The sequence below is a fragment of the Staurois parvus genome, unplaced genomic scaffold, assembly GCF_062004578.1.
Source record: "Staurois parvus isolate SC_StPar_1 unplaced genomic scaffold, SC_StPar_1.0 ptg000152l, whole genome shotgun sequence".
In the NCBI taxonomy this organism is placed as follows: domain Eukaryota; kingdom Metazoa; phylum Chordata; class Amphibia; order Anura; family Ranidae; genus Staurois; species Staurois parvus.
This window is the reverse complement of record NW_028317948.1, coordinates 996,942-1,014,535: the sequence shown is the minus strand read 5'-3', so window position 1 is coordinate 1,014,535 and position 17,594 is coordinate 996,942. Positions and strand designations below refer to the sequence as shown.

At 40.6% G+C, this 17,594-nt stretch overlaps 1 protein-coding gene across 3 annotated transcripts in view; it reads right to left on the bottom strand.

Moving 5' to 3' along the window:
* Positions 1–17,594, bottom strand: part of LDAF1 (lipid droplet assembly factor 1) — a 106,786-nt gene that overhangs the window by 20,943 nt on the left and 68,249 nt on the right. For all 3 annotated transcript variants that reach the window (XM_089674784.1, XM_089674787.1, XM_089674785.1), the window contains exons 3-4: positions 12,093–12,261; positions 2,243–2,381 (exon numbers count right to left, since the gene is read on the bottom strand). In XM_089674784.1, coding sequence (XP_089530910.1) covers positions 2,243–2,381; positions 12,093–12,261 — 308 coding nt within the window. The remainder of the gene's footprint in view (positions 1–2,242; positions 2,382–12,092; positions 12,262–17,594) is intronic.

Here is a 17,594-nt window from a genome sequence, read left to right as displayed (position 1 = left end):
CACACGCTCCCAGCGCACATCAGGGATCTGCCCACCACCCTCCTCCGCAGCTGGTCCCTTGGCTCGGGTGACCCTACTTGTGTGTCGGCTTGGCTGTACCCCCACCTATGGTGGCACTACCGCTGATACACACTGTGTCCCGTCTAGGGGGCAGCGCCGCCCCCCTGTAAACTGACACCCAAGGCAAATGCCTTGTTTGCCTCGTGGCAGATATGCCCCTGGTCTTACCTCTATGCTTGCCAACAAGGGTTTCTCTACCAAGTACTAAGTAATGTTTTGCTTGGGGATCAAATGCTTATTTTACTCACTGAACTGCAACTCAATTTATAACATTTGTATCATGTTTTTCTGAATTTTTGGCTGGTATTCTGTCTCTATCATTTAAAATATACCTATGATGAACATTATAGACCCTTCATTTCTTTATAAGTGGGCAAATGTACAAAATCTGCAGGGGATCAAATAATTATTTTCCCCACTGTATGTTTATCCAAGTTTTAAAGCCAAACCAGCATGAATGTTCTAAGTGAAGTCACATACTGTAGAACACTGGCAGTTTACAACTTGAAATGACAGTATCATTACTACTGAATATTTATACAATCTGTATGCCCTCTCAAGCAAACTGCAAGTATATCCTTTGGAGAAATTGATTGGAGTTAATCTTGTTTCTTATTAGCATGAGTGTAGTTGTTTTCTACGTGTAATATCAAGAAGGTGGAACTGCTAAAACAATCTATGGAAGATCTCTGGGCTCTACTGCTGCATATTATATTCATATACCCTTTTCCTGTGTTTTTCTTTATAAAAAAAATGGGGAATAGTTATCTCTTGTCCATGGCAGGTTCATTTATTCTGTTCATTCATTAGCTGATTTCCTTGACTTAAAAAACCGCTAGAAATACTCCAAAATCATTTCGCCTGACACACCTGTTCACTTCCTATGGGCCAGAGCAATTTTTATGTTTCTGCTGTGGATCTCTTGATTTGGCAATAATTTTGTCATTACTAAAGATAATAAGATACACATCTTTTTTTTGTTCGTTTTTATTTATTTAAATTGTTTTTAGAGATAAACAAGGCTTTCTGTTCATGATATTGTCTTGCAACAATGCTTTTTTTTCTCAATCCTTAGACAATAAAATTCAACAAAACTAAACAAAATGCACTCTTTTTTTGAACAGTGTTAAGTTTAAAAATAAATAGTGTTACTGCAGACAAAAGTGCATAGTTTATTCAGTAATTTTTCCTGTGTAAAATGACACTAAAATTATGATACTGACATATGCACAAAGCTTATTAAAATGGAAAATGTGTAAATGTATGGTAAATGTGTAAAAATATTAACAAAAAAGATTAAATATTAATGATTAATAAAATAGAAACAAATAAAAAATCAGCAGGAAAATAACAGTTGAAGAGAGAAGGAGACTAAGGAGTTAATTAGGGTTGATTAGAGTAAACGAAGGGTTAATAAGGGGTTAAGGGTTGGTTAGAGTAAACAAAGGGTTAATAAGGAGTTAAGCAGAGGAACATTTAATTAAAAAAAATTAAAAATAAACCTTTTTTTTTTACTAGTCAGGCTTATCCCTGACAAGGTAATCCCTTTGATCTGCAGATGAATGAACAGAATGATACAAAAATAACAATATGTTACTTTTTATTTTTGTATAATCATATCTGGAGCAGAGTTTATAAACACTGATTCAGACTGCTTTTTTAACAGTTACAGCTGCCGACTTCTCTGAATAAACAAAGCTGACATTTACTGTATACTGGGAGGGGGTCCCAGAAGCAGGGCAGAGATACTGAACATGCTACACACTTCCTGGTTATATTGATGACATTTTTTTGGGCATGCTACACAAATGCACACGGTACTGATGTTTGAACATCTGCTTCTTTGGCAGTAAATTCAGGCATTTGTTTTGCGCGTATTCATGCACATAATATATTCTTAGGGAAAATGAATTAATATTTATGCTCAAATGCATGCATTTGCAAGCAAATGCACAAATTATGCATAAATTACTGACAAAAATGCAGATTTTCCTATTTTTTTTTATGAGGAATATGAGGCGCTTGTTTACGCGCCTGTGTGCCCAGGCACAGTGTATATAATGGGCTACATTGTAAATGATATGTTGAGCTTTTTCAAGCTGTAGTGTGCAAGAGGACTAAACCAGTAAGTTAAAATAAGATAAGAAATTAAATTCAGTTAATTAGTATATAAATGGCTTACCTGGCTGTGTGTATGTAGTTTAAAATGCTAGATATAGCAAAGTAAGAGATGCTGAGTACTCCTGATACCCCAAACGACAGAATCACAAGTCCACACAGAACACAAAGTAATGTTACTCCTCCCACTGCTATAACAATTCCTAAGAAACAAGACAAAAATAATGAAGTAGCACAAACAGAATTGCACTGAAAATAGTATAACTGTTAATATATTTAAAAAACTTCTCAACATAACAAGGCTAAAAAAATGCCATGTTGAAAGTACAAATCTATAACAATCAAAAATATTTTTTCACTGTTCTGATTCTGAAATCTAACTGGTTGCTGTGCATTACTTATACTTGATAATTGCACTGCCTTACAAAAGTTGTATTTGTGAAGTGGATGTGTCAGATTTCGGTGGTACTCACTTCCCTAAAGCAAAGCTGCAGTCATTTTTGTGTTTATTAAAAGTCAGCAGCTACAAAAACTGTAGCTGCTGACTTTTAATAAAACACACACTTACCTGTCCCAGGATCCAGCGATGTGCTCACCCACGCTGTCCTTTCTCTCCCTCTTCTCTCCCTGGCGCCAGCATCACAACTGTGGGCACCAGGCTGTGACAGCTTGCAGCTTCACAGCTGGGTGTCCACTGCGCATGTACAAGTTGTGCTATGCCTCCTGATTGGTGCAGCAGTATTCTGGGACCTGTGAATGTCCCAGAAGACTGCATGGGGGAAGGAGGGAGGCCAAACTTCTGGCTTAGTTTGCTATGACGGAAGTGCCTGTCAAAACCAGGTATCCGCTCCCCCACAAAAAGTGCCAAATGTGGCAGTAGAAGGGGGTGGGGGAGGGAGGCAGACAAGCGGAGTAATTGTACAGCTGTAGCATGGATGCCAAATACTTCACACAAAGAGCTTTACAGAGGAGGAATAGAGGTTAAAATCAATGGCCACGAAACTGGCCTACTATAATGAAAGCAGATTATTCTGGGCCATTGGATACTGAAGATACTAGAGTGTTCCACTGGAATTCGGAGCAATGAGTGTTAAAAAGGAGACATCAGAATTTAATGAGTTATTAACAGGGACTGTGTCACGGAGTCCAGGAACAGTGGAATTATTGCTGGGGACATGGGAGATGGTGCATGGAATTTTTGCTTGTAATTGTTTAAACAAAAAATAGGGCCACTGATCCAGAGTTAGTGGAGATGATACTGATATTTGGCGTGGTGCAACGAATTAATGTTAGGGATTACTTCACATGTGTTGTGGACTGTGGAGTGCTGAGAGGTTAAAGCACATCCATTTGATACAGAATGTTGATGGTTTAACATATATGAGCTGGGTACAGATAATGCATATGGACTGAGGACTAGACATTGAGGAGTTATCAGATATGCAAAGAGAATAGGTGTTGAGGGGTTAATGTACCTGTGCTGGGTAATAGAGTGTTACAGCATATATGTGAGGACAGGTCCCTGAGGAGTTTATGCACAATAACTGAATATGTATCACTGAGGGGGGAATGCACATGTTTTTGAAGATGCTTACATATACAGCTTCACTGAGGGAATAATGTTTATCAAACCGGAAGGTTGAGGGCTTAACACTTCTACTGTGACAGCTTATCACTGAGAGATTAATGCACAAACACTGCAGATTGGTCACTGATGTGTTAATGCACATACACTTTAGAATGGCCACTGATTAGTTAACGCTGAACTCTAGGGAAAGGAAAAGGCTCTCTTACCATGGGGCTGCCTCAGCTCTACGATAGCAAATATTATCGAGGTCTAGGGGGGCACAAAGAGAATTTTTGTGTACTTGATCTTCCTTGCCTGCAGGCTCACTCCAGGCTATAAGACTGGTCCCCGTAACCTCTTCTCCAGTAGTCGCAGGTTCTCTGGTGTCATCAAGTCTGATGCAGAACCCAAAGCCCTGCATTGAACCTGAGGAAACAAGGGACATAGGGGGGAAGAGGAGATTGCCATCTGCTTGGGAAGTGGAGGACTGGGTAAGTAAAACTGATTTTGCAGCCCCCTAGACCTAAAGAGCATTTAACTCTTTCAGGGGAGGGGAGTTTTGGTGGTTACTACTGCAAGGGAACATTTTTCCTTTTCTCAGAGATGGGATTCAATGCACATGCTTTGCTGTTCTAAAACTGGCAATATCTCTGTGCACTGGAGGGTATCTTACTGCTGGTTGCTTATTGTTTGGGGAGTCACGTTTGTGTGCTAGAGGCAGAATACATGTGAAAGATGCGTATACAAACTCAGGCACACACAAATGCACACACCCTGATGCATGTACAAATACACCCCTGGACTACACAATGGGAAGCAATGAACAACTTTACTTCTGAAGAGGGGCAGAGACTGCTGCTAATCTGAGCTTCATTCTCAGTGCTGAACCTCCAGTCTATGTGTCAGTGTGTAGTTTGCAATGTATATGAGAAGGACATGGACGGTGTTTAATATGCTAGTGTGCTGGAGTAGGGATCTCACCGAGAAAGATCAATCTGTATGCTGGAGTTGGGATCTCACCGAGAAAGACTAATCTGTATGCTGGAGTTGGGATCTCACCGAGAAAGACCAATCTGTATGCTGGAGTTGGGATCTCACCGAGAAAGACCAATCTGTATGCTGGGGTTGGGATCTCACCGAGAAAGACCAATCTGTATGCTGGAGTTGGGATCTCACCGAGAAAGACCAATCTGTATGCTGGAGTTGGGATCTCACCGAGAAAGACCAATCTGTATGCTGGAGTTGGGATCTCACCGGGAAAGACCAATCTGTATGCTGGAGTTGGGATCTCACCGGGAAAGATCAATCTGTATGCTGGAGTTGGGATCTCACCGAGAAAGATCAATCTGTTTGCTGGAGTTGGAATCTCACCGAGAAAAGGTGTGTGGTGTGTGTGTACTGAAGATGGGATCTCATTTGGAGAGACCAATCTGTGTGCTGGAGGTTGGATCTCACTGGAGAGAGACTAGTTTGTATATGTGTGTCTGTGCATGTGTATGTCTGCTGGAGGTGGGACATAACTGGAGAAAGATCAATATGTTTGGGAGGTAGGAACTCACTAGGAAAAGACCAATTTGTATGCTTCTTTGATAATTTGCAGGTATAAAGTTTCTCCGTCAATCATCTCTCCCTGCAGCTCTGATCTAAACTGTGTAAGAAGATTTTGCATTGAACTTTGACTTTCCTACTTGCAGTATGTGGGATTTCCTTTTGTTTGGCAGTAGGGTTAACAAGCAGTGTCAGAAGCAGAGCCAGAAGGAGTGGCATTGAAAGAAAAATGTTGATGGAACTTCACAATGAAGGTATGGAAGCAAATACAACCTGCCCACTGCTCTTTCCCTTATTTAATATGTAAATTCAGTCCGAATTGATCTTTTAGCTGGTTGCCATTGGTTGAACATTAGCTTACTATTCTGTAACTCTTCATTGATTATGGATCACGCCTCTACCCCAAGCTAAATTATGAATTTTTGAGTTAAGTGCTTCTAAAACTAGGAACGGCTGAAATTCCAAGTTAAAGTGCTTTGCATAAGTCATTTTCTACATTTTGTAGTGATACAACCTAAAATTAAACTGGATTTACTTGAAATTTTACTATTTGATTCATACAACATACTTGAACTGTCAATGTCCACATATTTTTTTCTTTGTACAGAGACTCAAAAGATAACCAAAAAAGGACAGTCACATTCCGATTCAATTTTTGGCAGAACCACCATGTCTAGAATTACATCTGCAAGCTTTCAGGACAAGTCTACACTAGCTTTTCTGGATCTTACTTTTTTCTCTTTTTTTTGGCAACATTTTTTCAGCTCTGTCAGAATGGGTGAGGACCATTGGTGAACAGTTATTTTGAACTCTAGCCACAGATCCTTAATTGAATTGAGGTTTGGGCTTTGACTGGGCCATTCTAAAGCTGACCATACATGTAACAATGTTAGATCTACCAATAAATATGTAATGCCAAAAAGTAGAATTTTGGTCTCATCAGATTTGAAAGATTATATTTCCTGTTTCTTTTATTATATTCTAAACAGAATTTGAGATATTTTAACAGTGTTAAAAGTGGTTTCTTCTCATAATTCTTTGATTAAAAAAAAAGGTTTTGTAGGATCTGCAAACTGAAAAAGGATCTCCAAACTTCAGCCCCAGGGATGGATAAAGCCCTTTGCTAACCTTTATCTGGCCCTTGGGCACTACTCCTACCAATGATATGAGGCACTATTTCTTACACTGATACCAATAATGGGACACTATTTATCCCACTAAAACCAATGATGGGGCACTATCCCTCCCACTGACACCAACGATGGGGACTATTCCTCCCACTAATATCAATGATGGGGCACTATTCATCCCACTGACACCAATGATGGGACACTATTCCTCCCACTGACACCAATGATGGGGCACTATTCCTCCCTCTGACACCAATGATGGGGCACTTTTTCTCTATTTGACACCAATGATGGGGAACTATTCCTCCTACTAATACCAATGATGGGGCACTATTCCTCCTACTAATACCAATGATGGAGTACTATTCCTCATACTAATACCAATGATGAGGCACTATTCCTCCTACTAATACCAATTATGGGGCACTATTTCTCCTCCTACTGACCACCAACCCTAAGACCACGTTTATTCTCACTAATGCTGGGCCTAGGACATTTTCTACCTTCACTGGCCACATTCCGCCCCCCCACCATAATACTTTAGATTTTTATTTGTTAATAATTTGGATAACAATGTAGCTTTCTCCACTACAATGCTATGGCTCCTTTTTGGTAGATCAGCAACATAAAATCCCAATTAAAATAATTTTCAGTTTTAATTTCCTGTTCTGACACAAAAAAAATAAAGTCTAAAGAGGATAAAGGCTTATGCAAAACACTCTAACATCTCTTTCTTATCTTCTGTCAACAAAATAAAAGTGAACAGGCAATACATCTGAATACCTGTCAAATTCCGAGTAAAACAAGAAGGGCTTCCCAAATGTTTAAAATTCAGTTGGTAATATTGGAAATCAACTAGATGCAACATTCACTACAGCAGGTGAATAGAAAATAACAAAAACAGTATTATCTTTATCTGGGTCATCTTTGCTCATACCTTATAAATAATAATATATTTTGAGGAACTGAAGACAGACGAGATTGAATATTCTATTATCTCCGGCTGCCAGAGAAAATTATGGGAAACAAATATAACAGAATTGTGTTGAGTAGATGCTAAAAGAAAACATCTCCAACTGAATGCATCTAATTATGTTAAGGACAATGAGGAATAAATATCATGTGATGTTGAGTTGACCAGAAGCAATCAGGTTGTTGCTCCAGCAAGAGCACTTACTTGCTTTTTGCTTTCATGATAATTCCCTGAACACACTGTGCAGTATTTGAATCCCATTATTCTTGCCCTGGTTTCCACACACTTAGACAAAGAATCAAATCAGAGCCATATGTTCAGATATACCTAGACATTATTACTTGAATAAATTTATAGAGCTGGGGTAATTAAATAGTTCTACATTACCCCTGATAAACAAAATCACAACTATATTTTCTTACTTTGCCAAATATAAAATGCATTCACTGCTGGCTTATAAATAACACTTAACTTTGTTTTGAAATGTTTACAAAAAGTTAAAAAGGACACAAGAATTCTGACAGAATATTCTTCTTTGCTTTTAGAAAATGAAAAAAAGAAAACTAATGCAATTATCTCATCTAAAGAATGGTGAGCTGCAATCTCCTGTATATATTTTTTGCTCTCGGGTTTAGGTATGCTTTAACCACCCTTATGCAAACACTAAATCCTTACGTCCTAAACGGAATCCAAACACTTGTCTTGACCTTGGCTCTTTGTAGTATCAAAGGTTTTTTTTTCTTCCATTAAAATTTTATAAAGAATATACACAATACAAAAATGTAAAAAAGAGAAACGAATAATGAAAAATAAAAAAAAAACAGGAAACAGTAACATAATAAAAAAAAGTGTACCCCAATGAGGGTGTTCCCCCTAAACAATCATTAGTTCGGTCTCTTGGAAATAAAAAGAAAAAACATCCCTAGAGAGCTCGGCAATAGTATCAGAAAACAAAAAGGAGGCCCCCACATTGTGATCATACATTTACAGCCACTATAATGAAGGTCATCCTGAATCCACATCCTCGGTATCAGAATAGAGACTTAGCCAAGGAAGTAAGCTTCAGGGTAACCACCTTGGCATGGCACTCAAGAGGAAAAAAAGGGGGGGGGGGTAGTATCATAGGTTTACAGTAGCATCTATAAATTATAAAGTTGATTCACTGTAAGCTGAGGCACAAAAGAGGTTTCTAAGACATCTATAAATACAAATAAAGTATTTCTATATACAGGGTCGATGCTTCCACTAGACAGCCTCCTAGGGCGCAGTGCTACCTAGGGGCACCTGGGTGCAGCACAGGCTAGCACTCTCTGTGTTGCCTATGGACCTTTTGTATGAATTCTTCATTCTCTGCAGAGTCCTCCTCTCCTCAAACACAGGGAATGATGAGGGAATGATGGTATCTTTACTCTGCACAATTGTCTCACAGCCTGTCCACACACATGACCATTTAGTGTGTATATAAAGTTATGTTCAAAATAATAGCAGTCAGACATCACTAACCGGATCAACCACTGTTTTTGGTAGAAATTATATATTTCTACATGTCAAATAATTTACTAGCAGGTGTAGTAGAGTAATAGAAATCCAACAGACCCAACAGTCATGACTTGCATGCTGCTGATTCTGTGTAATTGAATCACTAATTGAAAGGGGCATGTTCAAAATAATAGCAGTGTGGAGTTCTATTAGTGAGGTCATTCATTCTTTGAAAAACAGGTGGCAATTATTGCCCTTATTTAAGGAGGGAAGGCAGCAAATGTACATGCTGGTTACAGTGCAGTTCTCTCTGAAATTCTCAGGAAAATGGGTCCTTCCAGACATTGTTCAGAAGAACAGCGTGCATTGATTAAAAAGTTGATTGGAGAGGGGAAAACATATAAAAGAAGTGCAGAAAATGATAGGCTGCTCAGCTAAAATGATCGCAAATGCTTTAAAATGGCGACCAAAACCTGAAAGACATGGAAGAAAGCGAAAAACCATTCGAGTGGATAGAAGAATAGCCAGAATTGCAAGGACTCAGCCAACAATCAGCTCCAAAAAGGTCAAAGAAGGTCTAAAGTTACCTGTGAGTACTGTTACAATTAGAAGACGCCTATGTGAAGCCAAGCTATCTGCAAGAAGACCCCGCAAAGTCCCACTGTTGAAAAAAAAAAAACGTGCTGAAGAGCTTACAATTTGCCAAAGAGCACATTGACTGGCCTAAAGAGAAATGACGCAACATTTTGTGGACTGATGAAAGTAAGATTGTTATTTTTGGGTCTAGTGGCCAGAGACAGTTGTCAGATGACCCCCAAACACTGAATTCAAGCCACAGTACACTATAAAGACAATGAAGCATGGTTGTGCAAGCATCATGATATGGGGATGTTTCTCATACTATGGTGTTGGGCCTAAAAGGGCGAAAGAAAAACAAAAAGGAACTGGAATGCATCAAAAACAGGCATGCAGTGCTTGCCCAGGATTTGCACTGCAGGTCACCATCACAAGCAAAGGCAAGGTGAAACTTCCAGCAAGGAAGTCTGCACAAGCAAAGAGGGGAGAGACTGGGAAGACCAAGTAATATTGGCATGTGACATCATCAATAACCCCCAGACACAGTCGGGAGTAGGCACAACTCTCCCTCCTCTTGCTCCAGGCCAGTCACAGAAATGTTGTTTAGATGGATTACCATTCAGTAGCCCAGGCTGCGGACACCATTATTAAAGCTGGAAAGAAATCAGGAACACATTCTTTTAACTGGAGTAAGACATTGAGGCCTTTTTTCCCTCAGGGACAGTCCCCAAAAATCTGGGACTGTCCTGGGAAACTGGGGAACTCTGGTCACCTTAAGCAAAGGAGACACCCCCAAACTGGCAGCCAAGGACAGTGGCTTTGGACTTCTGGCTACAGGAGGTAAGGGATATTAAGAAGAAATGGACTACACATAATAGGTATGTGTGGACCTCCTCTTCTAAAATAAAAAAAAATAAAAAAAAAAAAAAAGGAAGAGGATATCACTTTACTAATACAGTTATTTTTTTACATTTGTGTTCCACTGGGGAGATCTCTTCACCTCCTGTCCCTTAGCTGCAGCAATAAGTGAGAGGAAATCCATTAAAAGCGAGGGAACCCCTGGCTGTCACCAGGTTCTAGTGTCCCCACTGGAAGATTTCCCCCCCATTCTTGTTCTGGTGACCCCTCAAAATTTGGAATTTATTTCACTCTCAGTGATAGCGATGACCAGGACAAATAGAGAGGCTGAATCTTCCTAAAGGGGACACAGACAGCAATAAGAACCCCGACAGGTTTTCTAATCCCTCTCCACTCTACCTCCAATAGAAGACTGGAAAAACATTCCCTGGTCTGATGAGTCTTGATTTCCCTAGAGATGGTTGCGCGTGTAAATCCCAGTAGATCAGCAGTTTTTTAACTACTCAGACCAACCGGTCTGGCACCAACAACCATGCCACATTCGAAGTGGGTCTGAGAAGGACATGTAATGTCTGGGGTGAAGGTCTGAAGGTCGAAACTCACTTAAATCCCCTTTCCTCCCCATTCTGATGCTCAGTTCAGGGGCGGACTGACAACTCATGGGGCCCCCGGGCAATAAGGGATCATGGGGCCCCTGTGTCCTTGCCCAAACTCAAAAAAGCCTATGAAAAAGGTACCAGGGGCATCTCATGGGGCCCCCTACTGACCCCGGGCTCTCGGGCAGTGCCTGAGTTTCCAAATGGTCAGTCCGCCCCTGGCTCGGTTTGAACTTCAGCAAGTAGTCTTCACCATGTCTACATGCCTAAATGCATTGGGTTGCTGCCATGTGATTGGCTGATTAGCAATTCGTGTTACCAAGCAATTTAACAGGTGTACCTAACAAAGTGGCCGGTGAGTGTATCTAAGGGCTCCTTCACACCGCCTGCATGCTAAATGCTCTGCTTTAGCGTGCAGGCAGCTGTTAGTTTTTGGCTGCAGTGACCCATGAACAGGAAGTTCCACTTTATGTCCTCCTCCCCCCTCCTCTATCATATTTCCACAATAATTTGTTTTGGAGGGAGGGGGGGCAGGTACTTAGTTTTGATAAATACCCACTTCTGATTTAATCGCCTAGGCAATCCAAGCAGAAGTTGCCCCACCCTCTTTGCCCGCAGCCTTCTGGAACATGTAACAAGTCCCAGAAGGCTGCAGGATCATTTACAAAGTGCAATGTAGCTCGCGCATGTACAGTGGGATACCAGATGTAAGTCCACATGGAGTCACAGCTGGCTTCCCTTAGTAAACATGCCGTCACTGAGAACAGCGCTGAATCCCTGGACAGGCAAGTGTCCTTTTATTAAAAGTCAGCAGCTACAGTATTTGTAGCTGCTCACTTTTATTTTTTTCCTTTTAGGGTGAAGATCTGCTTTAAACTATATTTAGCCTTTAAGTATAGATCAACTTTAGGTTAACATTTCAGTATAAGGCTGTGGTTAAATGCTGTGTGTTGGAATCTTCATTCACTTTGTATAAATGATGCCTATGATTGATATGTTATTTGCAGATTGCAGGAATTCTGTTACATACAGTTACTAGAATATAAAATGTTGCCCATTTTAAAGCAGAATACTGGCCAAACATTTATACAAACATTTGAAATAACTATATGTAAGCTGTTTCATAGCTACGTAAAAACACAATATACAGTAGTTATAAATCATCTTTTCAAGTATCTATTCATTACCTTCAATTATTATGACCCCAAGGCATGCAATTACTGCTGTCCCAACGATCATAGTCAGAAACAGGCCAAATGGAACTGCAGACAGTGCTACAAAGACCAGAAGTGAGAGGGACATGAATGGGTGCTCTTCCAAATACTGTCCAATGGGGGAGTTCATGAAGGCGACCACCTAAGTGAAGCAAAGTAGCAGGTTGAAGAAATGCTAAAACTACTGAAAATTACAGCAGACTACTGCAGATAAATCAAATATATGCTAGAAGGGATTTTAGTTTTACACCCACACAAAAAGAGTATTTTGCTTCCAGCAAATGTTGACACAAGCAAATAAAATTCACCCACTTACAATAATATCTGTTTTATAGTGGTTATCATTCTCTACGCCACTTTATTCATAAATGTATGCTAACAGACAACTTGAACAGCCAATTACAAAATAAGGGACGAATCCCAACCACGGCACTACCTGTTAAGAGTTTGCATGTTCTCCCCGTGCCTGCGTGGGTTTCCTCCGGGTACTCCGGTTTTCTCCCACACTACAAAGACATGCTGGTAGGTAAATTGGCTCTTGTATAAATTGGCCCTAGTATGTGTATGTATGAATATGAGTTAGGATCCTTAGAGTATACTCTCTTTGAGGGCAGGAACTGATGTGAATGTACACTATATATGTAAAGTGATGCCTACATTGACGCCGCTATGTAAGTACCTGTAATAAATAAAATAAATAAGGGTCTACCTCTACCTGCCACTGATGTACTATGGTTTTTAAAGTGTTCAGTGAAGTGCAGGCCAGGAGTTCTCCTTTAATATATTCAGGCTTAAAAAAATACTCAAATAATGTAATGAGAAGATCCCCCCTACAACAAAGATTACGGACCCTTCTTGGCAGAAAAAAATTATAGCAAGAAAAACTGTGTGGCCATTTGTTGGAGGAGGAGGAATAAGCAGAGTCTCACCCTCTCATATGGTGTCTATTTAAGTGCCATGGGAGTGGATGTAACTCTCCTCTCCCTTATTTTCTTTTTACTTTTTCTGGAAACACACAAAGTGGTTGTAAAGTCTGAGGGTTTTTTTACCGTCATGCATTTTATGCATGAAGGTAAAACAACCTTCAGTGCACAGCTTCCCCTTCAGCTGCCCCAGTACTTACCTGAGCCCGATCTCGATCCAGCAATGTGCACGAGAGCAGCAGCTCTTCTGAGTCTCTTTCTCCTCTTTGGCTGAGCCATTGGCTCCCGCTGCTGTCAATCACAGCCAGTGAGGAGGGAGTGGGGGGTTGGGGCTGAGCCGTGCTCTGTGTGTCTTTCAGATACACAGAGTCGGCTCAGGAGCGAGCAGACATGAGTGCCTCAGAGCAAGTAGCTTGCTCTGGGGGCACTCAGCAGGGGGAGGAGCCAGGAGCACAGAAAGGGGACGCAAGAAGAGGAGGATCAGGACTGCTCTGTGCAAAACCATTGCACAGAGCAGGTAAGTATGACATACAACATGCAAAGCAGGGAGAAAGAACAAACACATCTAGTAGTAAAAGCAGCACATATAACACATTGTTAGGCACACCTAGATATTAACCCCTTTCCAGTCAATGTCGTTAGTACAGTGAGAGTGCATAATATTAGCACTGATCATTGTATTAGTGTCACTGGTGATGTCAGTGGCAGTTACTCAGTTCCCAATTAGTGTCATGTTGCCCGCTGCACTATCCCAGTCCCACTATAAATTCCAGTATATATATATATCTATATATATATAGATATATATATATATCTATATATATATATATAGATAGATAGATAGATAGATAGATAGATAGATAGATAGATAGATAGATAATCACAGTTTGTAGGCACTATAGCTTTCACACAAACCTATCAATATACACATACTGGATTTATTTTTAATCAAAGGCGTGTAGAAGTATACTTTTTGTCCTAAATTTATAAAAAAAAAATTTTTACATCTTTTTATTGGATATGTCTTATAGCAGAAAGTAAAAAATATTGTTTTTTTTTAATTTTCAGGTTTTTTTCATTAAAAAAAAAAAAGTGGTGAAAAAAAGCAAGCTCTATTTCTGTGAAAAAAAGGTATGAATAGCAAAAAAAATGCTCTGGTCATGAAGGGGATAAAATCATCTGGACCTCAAGTGGACAACTCCATCTCATTTTGGTTTTGGACCAAGAATACTTAATAGGACTAGTGTTTTATACTGTTACCTGTCTGCAAGAGATAGGGTTAACAGTCTACTCTCATTCCCTCTCCTTTCACTGATTTTATTCATTATTTCATCTGAAGCTTTCTTGCATTCTGTGAGATTAAACCCTGATATGTGTGGTGTACATATTAATCATCAAAAACACAAGCTGGCAGCCTATGCCAATGCTTTTCTTTTCTTTATCCAACAAGTATCCATATCCATTCATAATCCTTTGAAAGAGCTAGAGTGTTACCACAAACTTTCAGATTTTACTTTTATGGAAATCTGTAGTTATGAATATTAGTTTCTTCCGCTCTAAAGCCTCTTCTTTGGGCTCCTACTTATTTCAGTGACAGCAGGAAAAAAATGGAGATATTTGGAAATACTACATGCTGGGTCACTATATTTAAAATGAATTACGGTCCAATCTTACAGTAAGTATAAGTAACCCTAGAGGTTCACACCTAGGCGTTTTCTGCAGCATTTTGGAGAAACGTAGTACAGTCCATTTAACATGATTTCCTATGGGACATGTTCACATCTGCGCGTTTTCACCCGATTCCTTTTCTTGGAAAGGGTCAAGGACTTTTTTTTAAATGCACAAAGTTGAGCTTTTGGTTCCATAGACTTTGATTGATATGCTGCAGAAAAGCAGCGTTTTGCGTTTTAAACCTGCGTAGCAGGAAAGAGTTAAATCAATGAAAACAAAAGCAAAACGCATCAAAAACACAGCAAAAACACGTAAAAAACACAGGTGCAAAAACACAAAAAGCAACGCAAAATGCAATGCATAAACAGCTCAAATGCAACCTGCATAGGTGTGAACCTAGCCTAGGTACAGTACGATCCTGGAAGAAAATGTTCTGTTCATGTGTGGGGAGAATAAATATTTTAAAAAAAGGAAATATACAATGCTTCCCTTGTTTATTAATATCAGTTGCTACCTATATAAAATTGTGCTTTTTTAAAAAAAAACTATAATTAAGATTTCAAAACAGTTTTTTTGGAGCTCAAAACATCCTGGAATCTCCGCTTTAATAATATCTGATATAGCAGACTATGCCTGATTTTAGAAGATACTTCATTCCTACATTGTTGACAAGATTTATAGACATTAGACAATAATACAAAAAATGGGTTGCTATGGAAATAGTGGAATAAATATTTCAGGACTTTTTGATTACCTCTTTGTTGTAGAAACTTACAAGGCTGGTGCTACGTCAGTGGGACTTTCTCCATAAGTGTGTCATATGATGCCCTAATTCACCATTAATGGCCATAATATGTTTCCTTCAGGCCTGAATGATAAGTGTTTTTTTAAAATGGACACAAGATAACATATTGTGCCTTCATTGTTTTTAAGCCCCTGGTCACATCGGGTGCGACTTCGCATGTAGCCCTGCGACTTACAAATCGTCTGCCAAGGCGCACTCTATTGTCCGCTATTAAAGCAGTTATATTGGTGCGGTTCCAACTTGGTCGGAGCCACGTCGATTTCTAAAGTAGTGCATGCATCTATAATCAGATGTCTTGCAAATCGCAATTAAATTGTCAGGTCACCCGATTTTGAAATCGTGCGACTTCACTGTAAGTTGCATGATTTCAAAATCGGCTTTGATGTGACCGGTGGGTAAGGGTCATTTGCTGCTTTCCTTGGTAGATTTAACCACTTGCCTACCAGGCACTTATACTTTCAGCGCTGCCGCACTTTGATTGACACTTGCACGGTCATGCAACATTGTACCCATATGAAATTTTGATCATTTTTTTCTCACAAATAGAGCTTTCTTTTGGTGGTATTTAATCGCCACTGGGCGCTTTACTTTTTGCGCTATAAATAAAAAAATTGCAAAAAATTTGAAAAAAAAAAGTTTCTTTGTTTCTATTATAAAATTTTTCAAACAGGTAATTTTTCTCCTTCACTGATGTGCATTGATGAGGCGGCACGGATGGGCATTTATAGGCGGCACTGATGGGCACTGATAGGCAGCACTAAAGGGCACTGATAGGCAGTACTGAGGTGGCACGGATAGGCGGCACTGATAGACAGCACTAATGAGGTGTCACGGATAGGCGGCACTAATATGCAACACTGATAGGCGGCACTGATAGGTGACACTGATGATGGGTACTGATAGACGGCACTGACTGGCATCACTGCTGGGCACTGACTGGCGGCACTGACTGACACAGCCGCTGGGCACTGACTGGTGGCACTGACTGACAGCACTGCTGGGCTGCACTGGTGGGTGGCACTGGTGGGCAGCACTGGTGGGTGGGCACAGGTGGGTGGTACTGGTGGGCACAGGTGGGTGGGCACAGGTGGGTGGCACTGCTGGGCACAGGTAGGTGGCACTTCTGGGCACAGGTGTGTGACACTGCAGAGTGGCACAGGTGGGTGCACTGCTGGGCACAGGTGGGTGCACTGCTGGGCACAGGTGGGTGGCACCTCTGGGCACCGGTGGGCGGAGCTAGTGGGCACACTTCTGGGCACAGGTGGGCGGAGCTAGTGGGCACTCTGCTGGGTACAGGTGGGCGTAACTTGCGGGTGGCACTGCTGGGCACCGATCATCAGGGCACTGATCATCAGTGCCCTGATGAGCGGTGCCGATCCTCGCTCTGACAACTGCTGGTTCTCGGCAGTACTTTCCTCACGATCTGACAGCGTGAGGAAAGTGCAGCCGAGAACCGGCACTTGCATTTCCCTGTGATCAGCGTGTCATTGGACACCGCTGATCACGTGGTAAAAGGCCGCTGTGATTGGCCTTTTACCACATCACGTGATCAGCTGTGTCCATAGGACACAGCGATCACGGAGATTGATGGGTGCGCGCCCCCTGACGTCCACCCAGAACTGGCCGGCCGCAGTGCAGCCGTCATTCGGCTATCTGCGGTCGGCAACTAGTTAAGGGAAAGGTCAGGATTTTTTCCTAGGAGATTCAAGGATGTACAGCCCAGTCAAGCATTTTATACTCTCTTCCTATCATGTAGATATCGGATCTAAACCATATAGAGTTTTTTTCTTGTATGTATTGTGCTATCTTAAAATGAGGGTTGCCAACTTTTCCAGGCTATTTGGGAAAATGGGAAAGGGATTTCGGTAATATGATTAATGATCAAAAATGTAAGATGCTAAAGTTAAGTTACACCTCTTCTATAAGCATAAAATATGAAGATGTGAATATTAAACTAGCTGCAAACTGGCACCTTTCCCTGTAACAGATTCGACCCATCTCCATAGCTTACTTATTAAAGTTTAAATGTTATACAGAAGGAACCATTGGATATATATTGCGGTTCTGCACAGTTAT